The following is a 24,593-nucleotide window of genomic DNA, read 5'->3' on the forward strand; positions in this document are numbered from 1 at the left end:
TCATATCTGAAGTCTCTAATCAGAAAAGGATTGATGTGTTGTTTTTACAGGAAACGCACAGTAATCCTTCTGATGAGACGGACTGGGGTTAATGGTGGGAGGGTTCCTGTAACCTTAGCCATGGAACAAACTTTAGTGCAGGGGTGGCTGTTCTGTTTGGAGCCTCTGCTAATGCTAATGTGTTATCATGTGCTGAAGTGGTGCAGGGCCGGCTGCTGGTGGTCAGGGCAGAGATAGGCGGCTCTGTGTTCGTTTTTGTCAACATTTATGCTCCTAATGTTGGATCAGATTTACATTTCAAAAACTCTCAGCCCTAAATTGCTTGACTGTAACATCAGTCCGGTTGGTTTCACAGACCACCATTTTGTCTGCGTAGAATTAATAACCTCACCAGGTGAAAGGGTTAATTCCTCCTGGCATTTCAACAACAAACTCCTACACGACAGTATTTTCTGCCAAAGCTTTGAGGTTTTCTGGAAACAGTGGCAAATAAAAAAAGCAGACTTTGGTTGCCTGAAGTTGTGGTGGGAGGTTGGTAAAGCCCAGATCCGTGTGTTCTGTCAACAATACACCTCTCACTCTTCTGCTCGGTTAAAAGCAGCAGTTAAAGACCTTGAGACCAAAATCCAAAACATTGAGGAGGGATTAAACCGGAGCCCAGATGCCACCATGGGCCCTCTGCTGCAGGAGAAGAGGATGGAGTTGAGCTCCCTCCTGCAGGAGATGGTAAAGGGAGCCCTGGTCCAGTCTCGCTTCCTTCAGCTTAAGGACATGGATGCCCCAAGCTCTTTCTTTTTTAACTTGGAGAGATCGGCGGCACAGAGGAAGCTGATGTCCTGCCTGAAGCTTCCAGGGGGCAGAGTTACAACCAATCCAGCTGAGATGAGGAGCCATGCCATGGGTTTCTACGCGGATCTCTTTGGAGCTGAGAATTGTAGTTTGGAGTGCCGTAGGGAGCTCCTGGAGGGTCGTCCTCGGCTCAGCAAGGAGGAAACGGCTGCTTTGGACTGTGAGCTGACTCTGGAGGAGCTAACTGTTGCTGTAAATCAGATGGCTTCAGGTCGATCCCCTGGGATAGACGGGTTACCTGCTGACTTTTTTAAAAGGTTCTGGAAAATTCTTGGATCTGATCTTCACAGTGTTTTGTTGGAGTGTTTGAGAACAGGTTCTCTCCCGGTGTCTTGTCAGAGGGCAGTACTCTCCCTGCTGCCAAAGAAAGGAGACCTTGCCTTGTTAAAGAACTGGAGGCCGGTCGCCCTCCTCTGCACGGATTATAAAATACTCTCCAGAACTTTATCGAACAGACTGAAGGACTTCCTGGGAAGTATCATACATACTGACCAGAGTTATTGTGTACCTGACAGGACAATAATGGACAATATTTTCCTCATGAGAGATGTCACTGACTTGTGTAAATTCTATAATGTTGATTGTGGTATTGTGTCTCTGGATCAGGAGAAGGCGTTTGACAGGGTGGATCACTCGTATTTGTTTTCTGCCCTGAAGGCTTTTGGTTTTGGTGATGGGTTTTTGTCTTGGGTTGGTTTGTTGTATCAGAACGCACAGTGTTTGGTGAAGATGGGGGCAGGGCTGAGTCGGCCTGTCCCTGTACAGCGGGGGATTAGACAGGGTTGTCCCATCTCTGCCCAATTGTATAGTTTAGCTATTGAGCCCTTGCTGTGCAGGTTGAGGGGGCGGCTCAGCGGGCTGTCTTTGCCCGAGTCCTGCGGCCTTGAACGTCCCCCAACACTCTCTGCTTATGCGGATGATGTGAGTATTTTGGTTTTCAATCAGGGGGATGTCCGGTGTCTGCAGGACACCCTGTCCCTGTATGAAAAGGCAACGTCAGCACGGGTGAACTGGGAAAAGAGCGAGGCTCTGCTGGTTGGACAGTGGAGGGATCAGGTGGTGCCCAGTCTGCCTGGAGGACTTGAGTGGGGGAGGGAGGGGCTGAGGGTGCTGGGGGGTTTTTTGGGCACTGAGGGCTTTCAAAAAAAGAACTGGGAGGGAGTTAATGAGAAGGTGTGTGCTCGGTTGTCTAAATGGAAATGGTTGCTGCCGCAGTTGTCGTATAGGGGAAGAGTTCTGGTCGCCAATAACTTGGTCGCCTCGACTCTTTGGCACAGACTCGTCCCTCTGACTCCACCTAGAGGCCTGATGGAGGACATACAGAGGGTCATCCTGGACTTCTTCTGGTCTGGAAAACACTGGGTTCAGGCAGCAGCCCTTTATCTGCCAGTGGCTGAGGGTGGACAGGGACTTGTTAACATCCCATCAAAAATCGCCTCGTTTAGACTCTGGACAACACAAAGACTGCTCTACAACTGTGGCCCAAGCTGGCTGGACACAGCTCGACTGCTGCTGAGGAGAGCTGGGCGCTGGGGTTACGACAAGCACCTTTGCTGTTGCAGCCTGAGGATGTGGACCTCACTGGACTGACCCCTTTCTACAGCTCAATACTGCAGGCGTGGCAAGTTTTAAAGACCACACGTGCCACAGAGGAGACTCCAGGAATGTGGGTGTTTGAGGAGCCTTTATTTTTTAACAGCTTCATTCGGACTCAAATCTTGCAGTCTGCCAGCCTACGGGTGAGTCTGAGAGAAGCTGCCTGTACCAAACTGGGCCACTTAATGAGGCTGGCGGCTACGTCCGTGGAAGCACTAAGAGACAGGAGCAACATCACCTCCACACGACTGAGCAACAGAGTGGTGGAGGAGGTCTGTACTGCTCTGCCACACCATCTAAAGGCTTTTGCAAAGAACCGGACTCTGTGTGACCAGTGGACTGAGGGGTGCGAGTACAGTTTTCCCTCTCTGTCTGTTACCCCAGCAATGGGGGGCTGGCAAGAGGGGGGAGGGCAGCTGCTGTCCCTTACAACTCCTTACCCGGTCAAGTTTCAGGATGTGGAGAAAAAGGTAGTTTACCAGCTCTGTGTGAAGGTCCTGAATGTCCGGTCTCTGTCAGGGATGAAGGAGTCGAGGTGGACTGAGTTCTTTGGCCCAGACGTTTCCCCGAAAGGCAGCTGGCGGTCCCTGTACAAGCTGTCCGTTGAGAAGCGGACAGCAGACCTCCAATGGAGGGTGGTACACGGGGCAATAGCTACGAACAGATACAGAGCGCACATTGATCCTGGGGTGGGAGAGGAGTGTCTGTTTTGTTCCCAGGTTGAAACTCTTGTTCATTTGTTTGTTGAGTGTCCCAGACTGTCACGTTTATTTGTACTTTTGAAATCTTGGTTTCAGGCTCTCAGAGAGGATTTTTCTTTTCCTGTGTTCATCTTTGGCCCAAAGTATTCAGCAAAGAAAAAGACTGTACATACGATGATGAACTTTTTATCCGCTTCTGCCAAATTGGCCATTTGGCTGACTCGCAGAACCGGGCTCAGGGTGCCGGTAGTGTGGAGCCAGTACCGGTTCTGGAGGGACTTTTAAAAGCCAGACTGAGGGTTGAACATGCCTATGCCTCTATGATGGATAATGTGCAGGCTTTCACTCGTGTGTGGGCTGTAGGGGGGGTTTTGTGCTCTGTGGGAGAGCACGGAGAGCTCGTTGTGAATATTTGATTGGCTTGTTTTTTTGTTGCATGTGTTGTTGAGGGTTTCTCCTGTCAACGGTAAATAAAGGGACTCTCAAAATCAAAACCTCTCCTCGCCTCCCACCTTCTCTCCTCCGCTCTCTCCTCTCCTCTCCTCCCACCTCCTCTCCTCTGCTCTCTCCTCTCCTCTCCTCCCACCTCCTCTCCTCTGCTCTCTCCTCTCCTCTCCTCCCACCTTCTCTCCTCCGCTCTCTCCTCTCCTCTCCTCCCACCTCCTCTCCTCTCCTCTCCTCCCACCTCCTCTCCTCCCCTCTCTCCTCTCCTGGCCTCCCTGTAAGAAAAGAATGTCAGTGGTTGGAAACTTCAGGTGAACAAAGGTAAAATGAATGAATGAATGAAATCTGATGATAACATGAAACACTCACCTTTTACATGAGAACATTCATGTTGTCTCCTCACCTTTGTGCTCCTCTTCTTTCCTCCTCCGTCTCCTTCCTCTTCTCTTACCTCCTCTTCTCCTCAGGCCTCCTGGTTCTTCTCGTCTTCCCTCTTTAATGCAACTTGTCCTCTTACTAATCCCAACCACTACTTTAGACCTTTAACCACTGTTACCCCCCCCCCCCCGTGTCTACACTACACATTCAAACAGCTCAAACAAACTCACATTAAATACATTTTAAAAACTTACTTCAGTTAAACAGAATAAATGTGAAGGTATAAATCACCTACCTGCACTTACCTTCAGATGGTTTGTTTGTGCTTCCACCAGCTCTCAAACAACCGCTCCCTCTCCTCCAGTGAATGATGAGTGAGAATGAGAACTTTGACTTGTTAAAGGTGTGTGTGAACAGTGTGATGTCTCTGCCACCTGAGACCAGCACTCCAGAGAAAACTAAAGAGGATGATGTACTGGACCCCAAGCAGAGAAAGGTGAAGAGTGAAGCAGAGAAGTGTGCACACAGGGTGAGGGTAAATACCAGCGGAGCAGAGAGACAGTTAGGCTTATATCGGACTACTTGTACCTTTCTTAAAGTAGTTAAAACTGTGGATACAGATTTCTTGAAACTTTTTTCTGTAAATGACAGCTATGTAGCATCCCTCTCTCTAACACTTGTGCCACCCAAGCAATCGCCAAGTAAGCATAAAGTAAACAGTAAATGAAGTTTTTGTATAAAAGAAGCTCGTCCTGCTCTCTATGATCAAATCTCACCACTTCCTCTCCTGTGTCTCTTCTCCTTCATCCCCTTGACTTGTTTTTCAGCTGTGAGTAAATAACCACAGATCTATAAAGGCTTTCTCTGCTGTACTCGATCACAGTGTTGTCTGACATGATGTGTGTTACTCTCCAGTGCAGCACATTGAATCCTGGTTGAGCTCCGGACACTACTATGAGAGAGAGAGAGCTGTCACAGCCACCGCTCACATCCTGGCTAACTTCCTGGATAACCTGACTATCAAGGTGCACGCACGCACACACACACACACACACACACACACACACACACACACACACACACACACACACACACACACACACACACACACACACACACACACACACACATCTGACTGTTTGTCTTGTGGGTTTGATTTTCTGAAACATTTACTATCTTTGAAATCCCAACAGACGGTATTTTAAAAAATGGTTCCAGTGTGTTCTTCTTTTTCTTTTTCAAACGTAATAAATGTTTAATGCAATTTAAGGTCACTCAATAATAATTTTTTTTGTCTTTGCTTGATGTTAAAATCACATTTTGCATGACGGCCATCTCATGCCTTCTCACCCTTTAATATCTGTGTCTCTTTGTCCAGAACATGGTGTCCTTCCACAACCTTGGAGCTCTGCTGGGTCGACTGTCTCCTCGTTGTTCTGACCCTCATCCTCCTGTTCGCACTGCTGCGGTCGACTGCATATACACACTGCTTTATATACAGCTACGCTACGAAGGTATACAGACACACAGAGCTCTGACATTTTACCTGTTATTGTATTTAATTGATTTGCAGTTTCTTTAGAAAAATATAGACATGCTGTATTATAGAAAAACAAGGACTCATTTTTTTTAATGCTGCTTGTTTTGTACATTTTCTTGCACTTTTTCTCTGTGTGCAGGTTTCTCCCTGGACTATAAGGATGAAGCTGTGGACAGTCTGTTGCCGCTGAAAGACCAGCTAGAAAACCCTGACCACGCTGTTCTATATAAGACCTGCTCTGACCTCACCAAGGTACACTTTGTGCCAAGCAGCACGGCTCTGTTGAATTATTGTCTAGAGTTTAACTTTAGCACTTGCTCTTATTCTGGTTAACTTAATAAAGCCTCCAAGTCTTGTAAAGTAAGCAAACAAAGTTGAAACATCTAGACTTTTCCTGTGTGTGTGTGTGTGTGTGTGTGTGTGTGTCAGGTGATGAGTAAGCGTCTGCCTCAGGAGCAGCTGTCCACGTTGGTCTTTTTGCTGTTTGATGGGCTCAACGACAGTCAGACAAACTGCTGCAGAGCTTCTTCTGTCATCCTGAATACTCTGCTGAAGAACAGAGGAGGGGGGCTACAGGACCAGGTAACACACACACACACACACACGCACTTACTCTCTGCTGATGTCCATCATTATATAAACACTCATGATTAAACAGCAGTACTGGATTACCAAATACAGAGCTTGATGTGTGTGTGTGTGTTTTAGGTCCCAGAGATGCTGGAGGTGCTGCATGCACGTCTGCAGAGCATCACAGAGGAGCAGGTTGGTGCAGACATCACTGTTACAACATGCAGCATCGATATTTATTGTTCGTTAGAAAACAAACTTGATTCACCCTATTTAGGTTTATTGTATGAGAACAGATCAGCCCACTGTGCAGTTATATTTTTCATTATTTGTTTTTCATAATAACTCAATGATTATCCATGTATCTACAATCTTTACCTGCTGAACCTATAATGAGGTCAAAGTGAAAGAACTGTTTCATTGTGTTCAGGTGAGAGTGGCAGCAGGACAGACGGTCCTCATCCTGGCCTCTCAGCATCTACAGACTGTGATCACCTCACTAGTTAACCAACCTCTCCCTTACGACAGGTATTTACTTTGTTTTGTGATTGAAATTTTATTGAGTTTTAACAGACATGCAGGTATAAAGACACAGCGAACAACGGAAAATACATAAATACATCACCTACAAGAGAAAATTATAAATATAAAGCAAGAAATCTAAATAAAGTCTAAATAAAAATAAATAAATAATAAAAAACATAATTGGAAGTCCTAGTACACACACACACACACACACACACACACACACAAGAAAGATAACATACAGAATTAATTAGGGCTAAATAAGGGTACTGATCTATCCTACCCAGCAGTGAGTAGGAGACCCGTTCATATGCGCCCACCCTGGCAAGTAGATTATGCCAATCAGTGACTGATGGGGTGTGAGCTGACTTCCATTGTTGGACGAGCAGCCTTCTATCTAGCATGACAGCGGTCTGGATCCATTCAGTAAAGATAGAAGAAGCTGCCTTTCCGAATGGACGGGTCCCCCAGCAAGAACAGTCAAATGCAGAAGGGGACTGCCTTAACAATGATTCTCTGGATGCAGTCGTGAACTCCTCTCCAGAAGTCCTGTGCTTTGGGGCAATGCCAGAGAACATGAGTACAGGTGCCTGTTTCTGGACACTTCCAGCACCCGGGGTCCCCTTTAAGCTTTCACGCTGTATAAACTAGAGGGTGTCCAGTATATTCTATTAATAATCTTGAATGAGATTAGCCAGGTACAAATATCCCTCGATATGTATTTTAAATGATGCAAGATATCAACCCACTCTTTATCTGTAAATGTTATTAAAAGCTCTTCTTCCCATACAGTTTTTAAGGGCGCGATAGTTTTGCATTTAGACATACAACATAGAATGATACATTGAAACATGACCCTAGCCGTACATTGAGATGATTAAAGAGACAGCTATTTATCCAGAACTAATAATTACATAAACTATTGTACTTCATCAAGTTTGTTTTCATAAACAAGAAGATTTTCTCACCTCTCTTACAGCCCAGAGTTGGTTTATTCGACAAAAGATCCTTAAAGTTTTTCTTTCTTTTCGTCCAGCTGGATCAGCGAGATGTGGATGGCCTTGGGAGCGGACCCCATCGTGGCCAGTCAGATCATTGAGATGGTGATGGAGAAGCTCCTCATCATGGCGCCATACGTAGACAAGAAGGAGTCAATGATGAGAGGAGGGACAATAAAGATTGCCACCAATCAGCCCCTGGCTGTAAGTCACAAACTCTCACAGACATGGCTTGTATGTGTTTTCTGCTCCGTGCATATATAAATATATAAGTGACACAGTCAGTAAAGGCTGGGGGGTCTTCAGTATTTTGCTGGCTAGATACTGTTTGCTACTCATGAACATCTTTTTAAGTTACGCATGTCTACACAGCCCAGAGCAGCAGCGGCAGATTTAGTCCAATATCTGTGGTCTACGTATGATGTGTTCAGGGACAGTAATGAAAGTAGGTAATCCGCAGCCAAATACACAAGCAATTTAGTTACACAAGTACTGAAGAAAATGTTCTGGTAATAACAATACAGTTAGGATTACACAAATATAAGGTGAGCATTTATACGGCCTGTGTAGAGATGCAGCTGTCATGATTAAAATAGAAACATAGCTGCAGAAGAATTGACTCTCCTGAGTTCACGTGTGCTTGTATCTGTGTTTTCTTTGTTTCCAGATGACGTGTGGGCTCAAAGAACTGTTATTAAACGGTCAATGCCAGGAGCCGGCGGTCAACATGTTTCCTCAGCTCTTCACCTGTCTCGCTGTCAGACTGGGAGCAAGTGTCGGGGTCTCAGCACCGAAGGACAACAACACTAAACACGCTGCCTCTGTCCATGTAGCAGGGTGGGCGTCTTTTCTCTCTTTAGAGCTTTTAACATTTAGACAATGTCTCTACGTAGATAAGTTGCATAAACTTTTTTCAGGTGCACTGTGGGGGCTAACAATTAGGTGTAAATTTTGTGTTTCAGGGTAGCAGCTGATGCGCTGCGAATCTTGTTAGCCCGAGCCCAGTTAGATGAAGTGATGAAGAGACTGGATGAAGATAACGCCTGGGAAGCAATGAAGGAACAAAATACACACATTACAGGAATTACACTACTGGCAAGGTACGTATCCTTACAGGAAGCTGGGTGAGGTTCAGTTTGAGAGCTCAGGAATTCAGTCCAGATAAAAGCTGCTGCTGTGCAGGATAATGTCTGCCAAGCTTTTATGGAGGAAGATATCAGGAGCCTAATGTAAATCCTCTCCTGTTTCTCTCTCCCATTACTATTAAATCTGTGTTCCTGATAGTTTATCCATTCAATAAATAACATCTGTCTTGTCTGCAGGGCGATGTCTAAGCACGCTGGTCCCAGGTTGCCCTCCATCGTGGAGTGTCTGTGTCCATCATTGAACAACATCTATGAATGCCAGAGAATCACTGTCACAGCTTTCTTCTCTGAGGTGAGACACCATGAAAGATTGCATCAAAATGTATGTCAGTTTTTCTGTGTGAGCAGGGGACCAGTGTTTTTACAGAGCTAAATGAAATGATTCTCTCTCTGCAGCTCTTAAACCACCACGTGGTGACGGAGTTGATGCTGATAGACGTGTTAATGAACAACATGATGGAGAGGATATCAGATCCCTGTTGCACAGTCCGCATGTTGGCTGTGCGAGGTCTGGGAAACATAGCTGTGGGATCACCTGAAAAGGTAAACCGCTCATATACATACGTTAACAAACGCTGTGCTGCAAGATGCAAACCAGCTGTTAGATCACTGATATTTATGGGATACTTTGGACTCACTGAAAAGCCACATCGCGTAACAGAGCCTCAATCATCCCGCCGACATGATCTGTGACGGCAGCAGTGTTGCGTGTTTGTTTACAGTTTACAGGCAGGTGACACACAGACTCTGTGCTCTGCTGAAGAGCTGCACTAATGTGATATCAGACAGACTTTTGTTGTAGATTAGTCATTTAAAACGAGAAACTGGCAAGTACTTTAAAGTAGCAGCTTGACGTGTGTCACTTAATTTGCCTCACAATTGCATGTCCTGCGATGTGACTATTGCACATACGCACATCGCAGTTGTTGAATGATTTATCGTGCAGCCCTACTTTGGACATCTTCCTTCTCTTACCAGGTGAATAAATATGCAAAGGAGCTGCTGGCAGCCATGAGTTCAGGGATGGAGGAGAAAGATGATCCCGGTAAGTTAAAAGCAAAGTCATTTTCTGTGCTGGAAAAAGTAAAGTTACAGTTAATCTGTTGTCTGGCTCTCCTGATTTCCTGCACTAATCTTTAAATAAAGCTTACAGTCTTCTGGTTCCATTTTCATCAGTCATGTTTGTGAAACATGTCCTGCTGCTCATCCTGGATGCTTTGTCGTTGCTCTTCCTGCAGGTAAGCTGATTACACTTGAAGCCATGTCGGGTCTTTCTAAAGTCCTCCTCTACCTGGACAAGAAGAACGTCCACTTACTGGTGGTTCATATCTTCATGAAGATCAAACCGTTCTTGGAGAGTGTGAGTTTCCTCTACATGTTTCAAGGTGTAAGGAATAATCACAAGTGTGTTTTACCTTTGTAGTGCCTACTGTTATTTAATTGTTGACTGCAACAAGGTGAAGTAGTTTCTCCACACACAGAGAGACACACATTACTCTAACAGAACCTTCTGCCTCTGTGCTCATCCAGGAAAATGACGAGATCCGCTGTGCTTCCATCCACCTGATGGGAAACCTGTCCAAGTTTGGCTCAGGAGAGCCCGTGTTCAAAGACCAGATCCACAATGTTCTGGTCAGCCTGCTGCTACACCTGGTCGACCCAAACCCAGAGGTGGTCAAGGTACAGAAGGAAACACACACAGACTATCAAAACAGCCTTTTTGTGGATACATCTTTGACAGTCTTGCAACATGGATTGTGTTTCTTTTAACTGTGCAGGCGTGCAAGTATGCAATGCGAGTGTGTGCTCCTGTGGTGGGATCAGAGCAGATCACAACCATGTTTCAGAACCACCTCCACGAAGACAAGAGCCTGCACTACGGAGAGTTCATCAATGACCTCACAAAGTACCTGGTGAGACACTCAGAGTCACAGAGAAGCATGGCTGAATAACGGGGAATTATGCAAAATTATTTGTTGTTGTTTTTTTCTCCTACAAATTGAGAAACAGTCCAGACAAAACATTCAAACTACTTGAACATGTGTCTTTAGGTGTATTTCAGGATCAACCTCACAGATTCTTTTAACAGATGATACTTTTAAACTACGTTAGAGATCATTTCTCTTGTTTGATGTTCACTGTGTTTTTTTGGTTCATAGATTCAGGACTTTCCAGGCATGCTGAACTTCTATCACATCTCAGTCATCCAGTTCTTCAAGAGCAACTGGCATGAGGTCCGAGCAGGGGCGGCCATGTTTATAGGTACGACTACAACGCTCTTTAACCCATCTCATAAAAACATTCATGTCTAAAACTTCCTGGAGCGTATGAATGTATCAACAACTACAACACACATGAAAATAAAACCAGTGAACTAGTTGATGTACAGGTTAGAAATGTAAACTCTCACATGAGGGGGAGTGATGTTGTACTGAATATCATCACTGTGATTCGGTCATAGGCTCGTGGCTGCTGATAATTAAAGCAGTGATGATATTCAGAACAACATCACAACCTAGAGTGTGATATTGCTTTTATATGACAGTTGTACACGCGGCAAATAGTAGTAACAGTAATAATTGATAAACAGATTACTTTTTGCTCCATCAACTCAACTCGTTCCACAACTTAACTGAAACTGGACTGTTGTTGCCTAGCAAGAGGCAGAGGCAGTCATCTTGTAATCCAGGGAAAGCCTGATAGACACTGATGATAAAGTCCTGGCTCTTATGTAATCTAGGAAACTCTGCTCAATCCACCAAATGTCCATGTGGAAGGACAGACTTGTAGTTTTTCTCTGGACATGAAATGTTCAGGATCGGACCACCACCTGCTCCTCTTTAAGCAAAATAACATCCCAAACAAGTTAATCTGCTTTTTTTTGCTGACATCAGAGGATAATTGAGCTTTACTTTAAATTTAGTAATCTCAAAGTATTTAAAAACATAATATGTATTGCAGAGAGCCTTCGTGATTGCAAACCTGTTTATAATAATGATCTCTTTTTTAAAATATCTTTAGTCTGATTTTAAAGCATCTGCCACCCAGGCCCATTTTGCAGTGATAGAGAGACTCCCAGGCATCTCACTTAAAGAAGTGAACACCATGTGCTTCCTTAAACACATCACATGCTTTTCACACTGCTCATTTTTAGCCCAGGCTTTCCACCTGCATGCCTGCTGTGTTGGAGGTGAGAAGTTGGTGCTGTTAGAGTCCCTCCCCTCCTACAGACGTATTAACGTTGCATTATTCTGTTGTCTTTTACTTGCAGAGGCTTTGTTGTGTCAAATGAAAGTGACGTGTGTATCTGGGCTGCAGCTTCCCGAGTGCGTTAAGGAGCCACTCAAAGACCTTAATCCTTCTTTTGGTCCAATTTTCCGAAGATCCCTAAGAGGCTCATTAAGGTTCAGTAGAAGGCCTTTGATATTTTCTGAATCATCAGTAAAATCAGACACTTTAACGATACGATACAATAAATTTGATTGCCAACAGACGTGTTTCTCACTGGAAAGTGGCTAAAATGTATTTCTCAAAAGAGCAGATAGTTTAATGTTTATTTTCTGTTGCAAATGCTTTTAGTCAATTGAAATTATATCCATTAAAAAAAACATGATATTGGTGGATCTTTTGTTGTTTTGCTGTCAACACCACTTAAAGCTAACTTTACCTTATGGTCTTATGGTATAGGTCTGGTGATACTGTGTCAACAAGTCCCATAAAAACACCCAAAATAAAGAAGGGCTCAATCCCTCCGTCCTGCTGCTGTAAACCCACCATTGTGTATTAATACGCTGCTGAAAATAGTTCCCAACAAATGCACGACCGTATTTCCTCCTGTAGCATTTTCTTACCGCAGTGCCCGGCTGCAACTTAACAAATGAGACTTGTATAACTGTGAGGTGTTTTGAAAGAGTTATGTCTTCAATGGGAATAAGAACAATCTCTTTTCAGCCTTGTCCGAACATTTTGTGCTTTAATATATTTCAGACATTCTGTGGAAAGTGACCCCACTTTGAGAACCACTGAGTTAAAACAATCAACTTTTTTGTATGTATCTATCTATTTAGATATCTATATCTATATCTATATATATATCTTATAGGGATTGACTCACTTTTAGAGCCAGCCTCAGGTGGCCACTTGAGGAACTATAGTTTTGGCACTTCCATGTTTGCTTCATTTCAGCCCCATCTTGGCATCACCTGTTCTCTCTGTGCACTGGTAACTTTCAAAGTTTGCTGTGAGAAAGGCCTATGAAAGTTAAGACAATGTTTACTTTGTGGTAGAATGGGTGTCACTGAGGTGTTTTGATTTCAGCATCCTTAAGGATGCACGTCGTCAGCAGCATGTGAATGATGGCAGCGTGGTGAGTTTGGCATGCTGTATGTGGATTGTCGTAAGGAGTTGCGTGTGCTCGTGAAGAATGTGACCCTTTTTTAAATGAGAGAGGAAAAAACGGTGGAGTGATAAAAAAATCTTTGCCCATCTCTTCTTCCCCTGGGGGGCTGCCTCCCCTGCTTTCATCCGGTAGCCTGGAGGGAGAGAGAGGCAGCAAACAGGGGGGAGAGAGAGGGAGAGGAGGGAGAAACAAAAAGAAAAAGAGGTAAAAATCTATTTAAAATAGAGACAGACAAAGGATAAGTAGGGACAAATATGGGTCAACAAAAGGAGAGAAATATGAAAGGAATGAGAGGGAGGTGTCATCATTGTGTCAGCAGCCTGCACTCGTCTTCATGAATGACTCTGTTAGGGTTAATGGACGGACGAGAGAGCACTGCTTTCTCTCCCTCTCTCTCTCTCTCTTTCCCCCCGCCCTTACTTGTTTCCTCTCATCACCTCTGTTTTTGTGCCTCTATATAACCTCTGGTCCAGCCTGTCTCCCATCATTGTTAAATTAGGTGGATAGAAACAACAAGGGTCTGCGTGTCAGTTTGCTGCAGGGGTTACATTTATGTTGTAGAAGAATTTTTGTTGAGTTTTTAAACATTATTAGACAATTTTTTAAATTTTGTTCAGCTGTGCTGACTGCAAAGTCTAACATTTTAAACTGAGCAAACTGCAGTTTTAATTTGAAGTCAGCAGCCAGGTGAAAATGGCAAACCAATCAGCTCTCATCCTGAGGATGACCTCACTGCTGCTGCTCCTGCTGGTGTGTGGCACAGGTAAGATCTGTTGACATTATCATGATTTGTAGTGAGCGACACAGTTTAGTAACGATGTGTTTTGATTTGCAGTGCATGGCTGACATGTCGTGATGAAAAGTTAGCTTAGCTCGGTGTTTTAAAACATGTCCATGTAATAACTGAAGGATTTAGAAGAAATAAATACCGTCCTTTAAGCAGTTGAAATCTTTCTGCAGGTGCACAGACCGACGACTTTTTGCTGTAAAAGCTCAAATTGGTTTAAAATGTGATAAAGCTGAATAATACATCAACAATAATTACACATGTATATTTCAAAGTGAAGTTACCATATACACGATCCGTTTTAGCTAATGTCTTTATGTCATTTGTATTTGCACCATGACTTTGTCATTTCACAAGTTTTATGTCATAATGTAGACAGGTACATTTACACCTCAAAGGCACAGTGGTGAAATGTGTTATGTCTACCCATTCCTTATGTTTTAAAGTGACTCATTGCCCTTTGACTCTATTTGAGTCTCTCTGTCGAGTTTTGACAAGAAGAGCCTGATGGTCATGAAGAATGTAACTTACAGAAGTCACATCTGTGTCTTTTGCATCAACTTAATGTGTCCCTCCCCACTGGGCACATAAATGCACTGGACTGAACTATTAGTGTACTTCAAAATAAAAGTGCAGACCACTAAACAAATAAAAAGGAAACCTTTCATATGTCGTCCAAGGAGTACATTAATCTATTAGGACTGGTTAATGCGTGACAGGGTTGTTTTTTGATATGAAATCAAAGATGATGCTTCCTAAAAGGCAAAAACAGGCACAAAAGTCAAATAAAAGTTCTCCTCTTTAGATGCAAAGATGGACCTCATCACCAGCCAAAGCGATGTTCTGGTGGGAAAAGAGATCATGCTGCTCTGTAAAGGTGAGTTAATTTAATTTAATGACTAATGAAGCTTGGCCATGTGACTCTAATGTGTAAAAGCATCCGCATTTATTTACCTGTCTCTTCGTCCTCCCCTGTCCCAGCTGGTGGAGAGGGAGCAATAACGTGGATGAAGGACGGGGAAGACTTCGATGATGAAGACAAGGTTTCAACGGTGGATGAGACCACCTCTAAAGTACTAATTAAGAAGGCCACGATGCAGGATGCGGGCAGGTACAGCTGTCTGTGTGAGTTTGAAAATGGACACAGTGATAACACTCAGATCACGATCTATGTTTATGGTACGTAACAAATACCCGCACACTATTCTCAATGGACAGAAATTGTGTTGCTGCATTGCATAGAAAGTAATCATCCTAACCTCCTGTTTCATCAGAGGGCCCATCGTTTGGAGGCACCACCACCTACCATGAGTTTCTGGAGGGCACAGACGGCGTAGTGCCGTGCCTGGTGACAGGACAGCCAACCGTGGATGTTCACTGGCTCAGAGACAAGCAGGAAATCCCCTCTAATGGTATGACCAGCACACACACTGGCAATAGTGATCTATGCTGGGGTTTTAAACCTACCCTGATTAATATTTTTAATATCAACAGGTGGTTGATTTTCTGACCACAACTTTTCTGTTTGAATTCACTCCATCTTTTATAAATGTTGTTGTCAGCCACAGTAGAAAGCTGTTTTAGGTTGAAAAAAGAATTAGAAATCTAACTGTTCATTACTTAACCAATACCAAACGTCGGAAAAAGTTAGCAACAAGCTTGTGGACCATAGAGTGTATAAATAATGGACTTAGTCTCTGGGACGTCGCCCAATGGTTTCTGAAGAAGCGTTTTGAAGCCTGAATTGTGGCTGTGCTGGCAGTCGCCATATTGGAAACGCCAGAGTCGGCTAATCCAGAGGTGGAGCGCGAACAAGCTGAGGCCTATGGCTGAGGACTATGGGCGGGCCGCATGAATCTTTATTGCTGAAACAAGCCCATCTAGCTTGAAGCTACCAGGCCAGCTACAGCTAAGAAGCTAGGCCATATGCTTCTCAGCGTAGCTAGCAGTTATTAGCCATAGACTGTATAAATAATGAATAACCAGTTTAACTTTGTGTTTCCCACAGAGGAGATTTTGTTTGTGACATTGACTGACTGCAGGTGTTTATCTATGGGAGGGAGGACTTAGCAAATTCGCCACTCGCTCGCCCAATGACATCAGCGGGTGAACGACACGTAACAGGAAGCTTAAAATGATAATAAAGTAACTTAAATTCTTGCTGAACAAGTGTACAAATTGTTTTGGATGCAAACAGGGTTCAATACTCTTTCTGCTAATTTACTTCCTGCAGTGCTGTTTCTTTGTCCAGCTGCAAGACACAACTCAATAATGGCCTTCTAATATAATTCTTTGTTCTTTCTCCTCTGTTTGTTTGTCTTTTCCTTCACCTCCTTCCATCACTCTCTGGGTCTTTCTCTCTCTCTGTCTCTCGCTGTCTGTCTCCTCATCTTTGCGCTGTATCTCTCACCTCAGCGGGGAGGCGTGTGCGTCAGCTGCGTGATAACACGCTGTTTATTGAAAAGGTGAGCAGGGAGGATGCTGGGACTTACATGTGTCAGGCTCAGATCAGAGGAAGGCCCATCGACAAGACCCTCACCGTCTCTGTTGTCGTCAATGGTCAGTATATTTCTTACATTAAGACTCAAAAGTGGTCAGAGGTTTGGATGTGTTGAACATAAAACAGAATTATGTGATGGATGTTTTAATTGTAGGGTACTTTGCTTTAAAAAGAGATTTTCTGTTATACTTTCCCTAATTAAGATGCCATAATAAGTATTAAGTGTAATTTAGATCATATGACTCCCTCCTGCAGCTCCTCCCACTGTGCATCTGAAAGAGGAGGTGAAAAAGGTGATAGCTGGACCAGAAACCAACTTTACCTTACTGTGTTTGGTGAACGGCCTGCCGCAACCCAACATCACCTGGACCATGTAAGTCCTGACTACTGAAAGGCACCGCCATGCATCTGTATGTTGATAAAGGAAAGGTTAAACATGGAATAATTACGCTAGTTTATCTAAACTGGTTTCTCAGCAAAAGTATAATGACTCACTGTATATGTTATTCTTTCTGTAAGCCTTTGAATTGCACTTCATCACTTTCCTTTATTTCAGCTGACTTATATGTTTTAAATAATAAAGTTATAATCTCGAAGATCTCAGTTTAGTTGTATTTGGCAGCACCTGATGGTGATAAAGGCAATTTATTGTGCATGCGTCCCCGATAACCAGACATCTATGATTGGCTCCCTTTGTCCCGGTTGTAAGTCTTGATTTTCCTGGCTGACGGTCGCTTTCCTTTTTAGACTGTTTGCCTTCATCTGAGCGTCGAGTTTGTTTCTTTTTCTTTGGATTTTCACTTATTGTAGAAGTTGTATCTGTAGTCATCGATCTTTTCTTTGTTTGTTCAGCCATAGTAGATTACTGTTTACTCGCAACACTCGCAGAGACTGGAAAAGCAGCCGCTTAGCTCCGCCTACCCTCTCTGGCAGACCAACCACTGCTGGCTGATGGAAAACACGTCACTAACTGGGCTTATGATTTGTTCCGCCACAGACACCCAGTCTGTAATAATACTATATACTGCAAATGCAAAGGCTTTCATCAGTGGACCATAGGCTCAATCACCATTGTGTTACCTCATTCGGAGATAGATAGTGACTTAAAAGACATTTATTTAAATGAAAATATTTTCATTACTTTATAGATTTTTAACTAAATCAGAACTGCACTACCTAACAAAAGCAACAACACTGGGTCATTTTAGCGCCGCTGACTCTAAGTGTTGCTAATGAGGCAATTCATCTTGTCTGTGTGCAGGTGCTTAGAGAAGAGTTCAAAAGGGAAGTCTGTGTGTGCGTTAGTGTGTGTGTGTTTGTGTGTCCCTCTTGTGGCCTCTGTCTTTCTTTATATACCTGCACTAATAAATCCATATGATTCACATGCAGCATCACTCGTTGTGTATTTTTGTCTGTATTTCCTCCTCCCAGGCCGATGAACTTTGACCCTTCACATCATCAGTTTAACTCAGACCACAGCCAGCTGACTATAAGGTCTGTAGCGATAGAGGACTACGGAGAGTACGTCTGCACCGCCACCAACAAGATAGCTGAGAGCAGCGCGACCATCATGCTCCATGTTTTTGGTTAGTGCACTTCAATGTTCTTATTTCCTGTTGTACCTGTTGTAGTGTGAAGACAAATGGACATGTGTTCTGTTGGGGTCTTCACTGTTATGGTGGTGTATCCTTTCAGAGGCCCCAGAGGTGAGCGTGTCAGCAGAGTGGCAGAACGTGTCGGTGGGTGAACGTGTTTCGGTGTCCTGCAACGTCTCCGGTCATCCTCAGCCTGAGCTGCACTGGCTCAACAAGCACAATGGACAAACAATGGTACGGACACACACACACACACACACATATGCACATCTACAGCAGCTGCCCCTATTGATTGACCAAGCTTCCAGTCCTCGTCTGTCTCAATAAATCTGACATCCATCACCATTGTCTAACTATTATCTAACTCCCAACTGAGTTGTGCAGACTTCTCACATCGTCCAACGACTCAAACAGCATGAAAATGAGGCGTTTCCAGACTTATGTTTGGTCTAAGATGTGACTGGATGTTGTCTCCACCTGTCAGGACTCCACCTATGGCCGTATCCGTGTTGTAGACGGTGTGTTGACGATTGATGAGGTGCTGCCCTCTGATGGTGGTCTGTACTCCTGCATGGCTGTCAGCTCCAGTGGAAACGCATCAAGAGATGTCGCAATTTACAGTAAGAGTTGGTGAAACAAGTTACGTGAAGTAACACTCCATACCTATTTTTCTATTTTTTAATTATCTCTTCCCTCCTCCTGACCCACAGCCCAGCCCGGTCCTCCTCACTACCTGTCAGTCTCACCCGGACCAACCTCCATCCTCTTCTTCCTTAAAACCCCACCGGTCAGCGGAGGAGCACCCATCACAAATTACGTCCTGCAGTGGAGGCAAAGTGCAGCAGAACAGTGGAAGGAACTCCTCACGGCCCCGGCTCTGGGTAAAAAAAGAGGCTTTGCATTTGTGCATCATGTTAAATAAGTAAAACAAATTAAAGTGTGCATGTGTGCTGACGTTGTGTCTCTTTGTGTTTGCTCTTCAGAGCCTATGGTCATAACCCCCCTCAAGCCGTACACGTTGTACACAGTGCGTTTAGCTGCGATGAATGCAGTGGGACGCGGACAGTTTTCAGACACAAACACTGTCCGCACCCACGGGATACGTAAGTCATATACACACGAACAACACATCTGCAACACTCACTTAACCCATATTTCATGCCATGGGTGGAGTATTAAATGGACATGCATCATGTGTTTGTGTTCATATTTGCATGTGTAAATGCAAGTACTCTTATTCTTATATTATATTCTAGTAAGCAAACCTTATCCTTTTCATCAATCATGACCAAGTTATCTTGAATTTATCTTTCATGCAACCATCATCACAACATTTCAATGACATCATCATCTGGGGCCTGATGTCCTCTCATGCTGCCATGCTGCCATCCGTCCTCAGAGGGTAAAGTACACACAGTCATCCACTAAACTATGTGATCATACAGACATGCTCCAGTTATCTCTGTTTAGCCTTAAGAATTAAATGATGAGCGGTTAATTACGGTTCATGACTGTTTAACCTCTATGAACAGATTCAGCTTATTGATTTATGACTCTTAATTGTGCATTTATGGTCATCATTGCTCATCAGTTTCCTGTTTCTCTGCTTCCTGTCTGCAGGTGAACCTGACAGTCCAGTTTTGTCCATGGATGCGGTGAAAGTAGAGGCCAACTCGTTCTCTGTCCCTCTGAAACAGATCGATGATGGAGAAACTCCTCTGCAGCACTTCAACGTACGATACAAACAGGTAAGTACGGTGGCCCTGAAGGTCAAGGTCCAGGACACACAAAATCTTTTTAAACTAAAACATTGCAGATTAGGGGATAGGTCAGAACACAATTATTGTATGTGATTGGACAAAACCAAAGTCCCTCATTACCAATGACTGTAAATAAAAAAGGACAGCGTGTCTCTCGTATAAAAATGAAGCCAAAACATCCCCGGGTGCATTTGGAGCCAGAGTCTGCGCAGTAGAGATCAGCTGGTGGAGCCGCTGTATTGATGTCCCGCCCCTTCAGCTAAAAACAATGAACAGACAGAAACCATGTTTGAGAAACATTTATTTGACGTGTATTTTGATTTTATAGTTTGACTCATGTCCCATCTGTTAACATGGAGGAGGCGGGCTTTATGACCTATACTGCAGCCAGTCAGCAGGGGGCGCTCGAAATGTTTTGGCTTCACTTTTAGGGAGCTGTCACGTCGTCCATCTTTTCATACAGTCTACTGTCATTATCATGTTTTGCAACGATGCCACCTTGTGATTGGATGATGGAAAAAAGCATGATGAGGCTTCAAAATACTACTTCTGTCTTACTACTTACAATTTTAAAGGTTTATTCCAACCAAAAACTACTTTCTTGCCATTTGTTTATTTATTTAGAAGCATTTTTATTTTACTTTATTTACTTGTTTTATTCCCTCTCTTTCTGCTCTTTCAGGGGGGGACTGAGTGGAAGGAGAAGCAGTTGTCGTCCAATGCCGAGTCTATCTCCCTTCAAGGCCTGTCTTTCGGCTCAGACTATCAACTAGAAGTCACAGCAGTCAATGCGAATGGTTCCTCTATCCCAGCTACTTTCAATTTCACCATCGGAGCACAGCCTGGTACGCGGCCTCCCACTCCACCACACCATGCACTTTGTTACCTGTTAGCCAAAACAGGGGCTTAAAAGACTTCAGGCACTTCAAAACTTTGGCATAACAGATACACTTACAAAGTCATGTTAATCACCACACTGAAGATGTCTTCCATGCTTTCTGTTTAGTCATGTTGATTCTCTTATCCCACCCTCCATTCAAAGTAAGCAACCAAAGTATGACCAAAGGCACCGTGGTCGCCATCGTGATGGTGATCTTCCTAGTAGTGTTCCTGTTGGTCGACGCCTCCTGCTGCTACATCAACCGCTGCGGCCTGCTCATGTCCATCGCTGTGAAAGTCTTTGGACAGAAAGTGCCCGGCCTCCGAATGCTGGAAGACGGAGAGGGAACCACTAACGGGTGAGTAAGTGTTGGAAATGACTAAAAGAGTGTGTATATCCATGAGTCAAGTTTATTTTCACAAAACAGAAACGTTTTTGTTCATAATTAAGTTCTAGTCATCATATTTGAAACCTGTGTGTGTTGTGTCTGCAGAGAGGTGAAGCTGAAGGGTATGTCCACTCCGAGAGGCAGTCTGCAACAGGGAGGAGTTCAGGCAATCACTAAGGATGGGGGGCAGCTCACAGAGGTCACCTGCGACAAAGCCCCTCTTACTAAAAACGAGTATGTTCTTCCACTCACACTTCACATTGTTCATGTACAGCTAACATACTTAGATTGTCTTAAAATAGCTGCAGTAAGATGTTTCCGTTTACTCTGACATCCAAGCCAGCTCTGTCCAGAGACTATTTGCCAAATGAGTTTACCAATTAGTTTTCCAAAAGTCAATTTGACCTCCACAGTGTCTATATCCATCCCTCATAAGCAGAGCTGATGTTATAAATGTGTGTAACAAACACAGGTGTTAAAGACTTTCAAATAAAGGACTACATGTAGGGAAATGGTAACTGCACTTAATTAGTGCTTTTCTAGTTTTCTTCAGACCACCACCAGGCCTATAGATCCTGATTGGGGATTGGCACTTAGGCCTCTGCCGTCAGTGTGTGAGTGTGAGTAAATGGACTGTACTTATATAGCGCTTTTCTAGTCTTTGCGACCACTCAAAGCTGCTTTTACACTACATATCACATTCACCCATTCACACACTGATGGCAGAGGCTGCTAGGTAAAGTGCCCAACTGTCAATCAGATATCACATTCATACCCGTCGGCTATGCCACCGGGAGCAATTTGGGGTTCAGTGTCTTGCCCAAGGACACTTCGACATGTAGCCTGAGGGAGCTTGGGATCGAACCTCCGACCTTCCGAATGAAAGACGACCGACTCTTCCACTAAGCCACAGCCACCCAGCTGAGTGTAAAAGGGTGAATGTGACATGTAGTGTAAAAACGCTTGAGTGGTCGGAAGAATAGAAAGGTGCTGTATAAGTACAGTCCATTTACTACTGAAAGCACTGTTACACTCAATGTCACATTCAGCTTTTCACACACACATTGCATAGCAGGCAAGGCTGCACAGTCACACTGATGGCCATGCCTTCAGGAGAAATTTGGGTTCAGTGTCTTGCTCAAGGACATTTTGACATGTAGACTGTAGCAATCAGGGAATCGAACCCCCAACCTTTCCTTTAAAGAAAAGGTTGTCCCCTTGAGGAAATTTGTCTTGGACTCCAATGCTGCGCACACCTCGCTCCCATTACGATAGGATCAATAAATTAAAAACAATAGAAACCAACACAATCCACATGCAAACAAGAGTACATGTGCGTGAAAAGACCACAAACATGTATTGCACAGATCCATGTAAAAGACGGTACAAAATAAGAGAAAAAGATGAAAAATATAAGAATATTGGAATTAAAAAAATATATAGGAACACCATGATGCTATTACACAATCCATATAACCTCAGGAAGGATTTAGAATTTTGATCGACGTGGGAACAAACACATTTTTAAAACTGTTTAGTTTGCATTTGGGGACTCTGGGATGTTAAATCTCAGCAAAAGAAATGGTTCTATAAATCTTGTTTGTATATATGTTATACCATTCAGAAGCAGGCCTCAATACCTGCCATTTGTAGGGTTCTTGCCAGCTTGGTTTTTGTCTAAAAAAGTGCAGGTGATTTTGAATACAGTGACACACAGATATCAGAAGGGAAGAAGAACTCAGCCTGACAATGGCAGCTTTATACAAACATTTTACATCCTGTGAGTCAATGAAGTGTAAATGTTAACTAAAAAACATAAAAAGAAAACTTCAAGGGGAACAAACAAATGAAATATGTTAATAAAAATAATAAGTAAGGTTACTAAAATTGATCTAAGAAGACTTTACATATTTGTGTAATACCCGTCAAGTTTATTTTTTATTTGAGAGTCATTACATTTTTCTATGCAGTTCTGTTTTTATAGCAGTATCTTAATGATGATTTATTTCTTTCACACAGGAAAATACAACCATGTAAAGACCTGCCCGCTGCCAACGCATGAGGCCAGAGAAAACAGAAACGACTTAAAGAAGGGTGAGCCAAGAAGTGAGAATGTATAAAAATATATCAAAGAATCACTCGGTCTTAAAAACTGACTCAGAACAGCCGGGACGTTGGACACAACGGCCTCGGGAAGGAGGAAGCATCACTGACTGATGTTCAGGTTCAAACTGTTTCAGACGAGTGAGAGGACGGCTGGCCTGCGTTCATCCTCTCCTGACAGCGCTACAGGCAGGAAGTGATGTCATTTTGTAGTCTTATTTTGTTGCTCTGTCTGCTCTCGTTTTTATCAGCAAGAGCTACAAAATCTACTTTTACAGGGTTATCATGACGTCTGTGTTTTACAGGGTAAAATCTTTATCTTCAACTCGCTTTATTTTCACGACAAAGTTTACCTTTAGCTGCATTTTGAATGTTGTAAACGGACACAAGGTTTGATTTCAGTTTTACTCTTTGTTAAGTGTATCATGGATATTATCTTTATCATTTTGTTGGCATTTTAAGATATCTATATCTACGTTGTTAAATTGTTATTAACATTGCATTGTTGCTGCTCCTCTCCTCTGTTTATTTCTGGTTAAAAAACATTTTATTCTTCTCCTGACCAGTAATGTAAAGGGCATTTCTGCTGAAACTGAACTAACTCACCTTAATGTTATTATCATGCACTGGCATTTTTTTTTTTTAAACTATACATGAGAGGTTTTCTGCATGAGAGGCTTTGAACATAATTTTTAATCACCTTTTGTGAAACAATTTTACAGAGTCTGCAGCTAACTCTGGTCACAAAGAGCATGTGTAATTAGAAGCAACTTTTATTTTGAAAACCTTCTTGAAAGTACCTGTAATAATAGGAAACATTCAGTATACACACCTAACAATATGGATTATCTTATTTTATATTTAAAGGCATATTATTACCTTCAGTTATCAAATATTTTCTCACTGTTGAATGTGTCACTCTGTCTTGTTTGCAAATGACCTAACCATTTAAGTATCCTGATAGTGTTTTGGTGTTGTGTTGAACACTGTACATGGTTGTACATACACATGTTGTTACATCTCTATATTTGATAAAAACACGGAGCAGCTATGTGTGTTTCCTGCTCACAAACTGAATGTTTGTTTTCTCTTTATAGTTCCTCCATCACAAACAGTAAAATCTGTTTCTGCTATGGGAAGTGTTCTGGTTTCAGTTTGTAGTGCGACTGTAGTCTGAGCAGTGATGACCAATCACGTATCAGCAGGCTTTGGCGTATGTAGGAAAAACGAAGAAGTCAGTGTGGAGAGAAAAAGGAGCGGAACGTAATTCGCTGTAATGTCATCTCTGCGCTCATCTGATGATTTGCTTTTGATTAAAATTAAAATAACAACAATAATTTCTACCTGCAAGTGAAGCTAACAATCCATTGTTGCTGTTGTTGCTCGCCAAACTGTGAACAATGAAGCGCACATAACATGAAGTCTTGGTATGTAC

The 24,593-nt window shown here is 43.2% G+C and overlaps 1 protein-coding gene across 1 annotated transcript; it reads left to right on the forward strand.

Annotated features, from left to right (window-relative positions):
* Window positions 1-669: 669 nt before the first annotated feature.
* On the forward strand, window positions 670-24,209 carry LOC138583714 (uncharacterized). The gene is made up of 36 exons (XM_069655676.1): window positions 670-1,041; window positions 1,795-2,022; window positions 2,295-3,083; window positions 4,372-4,497; window positions 4,889-4,993; window positions 5,347-5,482; window positions 5,648-5,760; window positions 5,938-6,090; window positions 6,217-6,273; window positions 6,509-6,606; window positions 7,640-7,805; window positions 8,269-8,438; window positions 8,564-8,701; window positions 8,924-9,038; window positions 9,143-9,289; window positions 9,725-9,791; window positions 9,985-10,106; window positions 10,277-10,426; window positions 10,525-10,659; window positions 10,906-11,008; window positions 14,738-14,809; window positions 14,914-15,111; window positions 15,207-15,344; window positions 16,348-16,491; window positions 16,688-16,805; window positions 17,864-18,018; window positions 18,128-18,261; window positions 18,512-18,647; window positions 18,738-18,908; window positions 19,011-19,130; window positions 19,427-19,429; window positions 19,648-19,775; window positions 20,470-20,632; window positions 20,830-21,025; window positions 21,161-21,289; window positions 23,075-24,209. Exons 1-36 carry the CDS (start codon window positions 670-672, stop codon window positions 23,115-23,117), a joined length of 5,538 nt encoding a protein of 1,845 aa, XP_069511777.1. The 3' UTR covers window positions 23,118-24,209.
* The last annotated feature ends 384 nt before the right edge of the window (window positions 24,210-24,593 follow it).

This window comes from Semicossyphus pulcher, unplaced genomic scaffold, assembly GCF_022749685.1.
Source record: "Semicossyphus pulcher isolate SPU_LCO1_2020_fin unplaced genomic scaffold, fSemPul1.0.p SCAF_9, whole genome shotgun sequence".
NCBI lineage: Eukaryota > Metazoa > Chordata > Actinopteri > Labriformes > Labridae > Semicossyphus > Semicossyphus pulcher.

Excerpts from the sequence above, each read along its gene's own strand:
- LOC138583714 (XM_069655676.1), top strand. The coding sequence starts at position 670 with ATGGGCCCTCTGCTGCAGGAGAAGAGGATGGAGTTGAGCTCCCTCCTG. Across the intron at positions 10,427-10,524 it reads CAAACCCAGAGGTGGTCAAG|GCGTGCAAGTATGCAATGCG; the intron begins GTACAGAAGGAA and ends TTAACTGTGCAG. Across the intron at positions 18,909-19,010 it reads CCTCACGGCCCCGGCTCTGG|AGCCTATGGTCATAACCCCC; the intron begins GTAAAAAAAGAG and ends TTTGCTCTTCAG.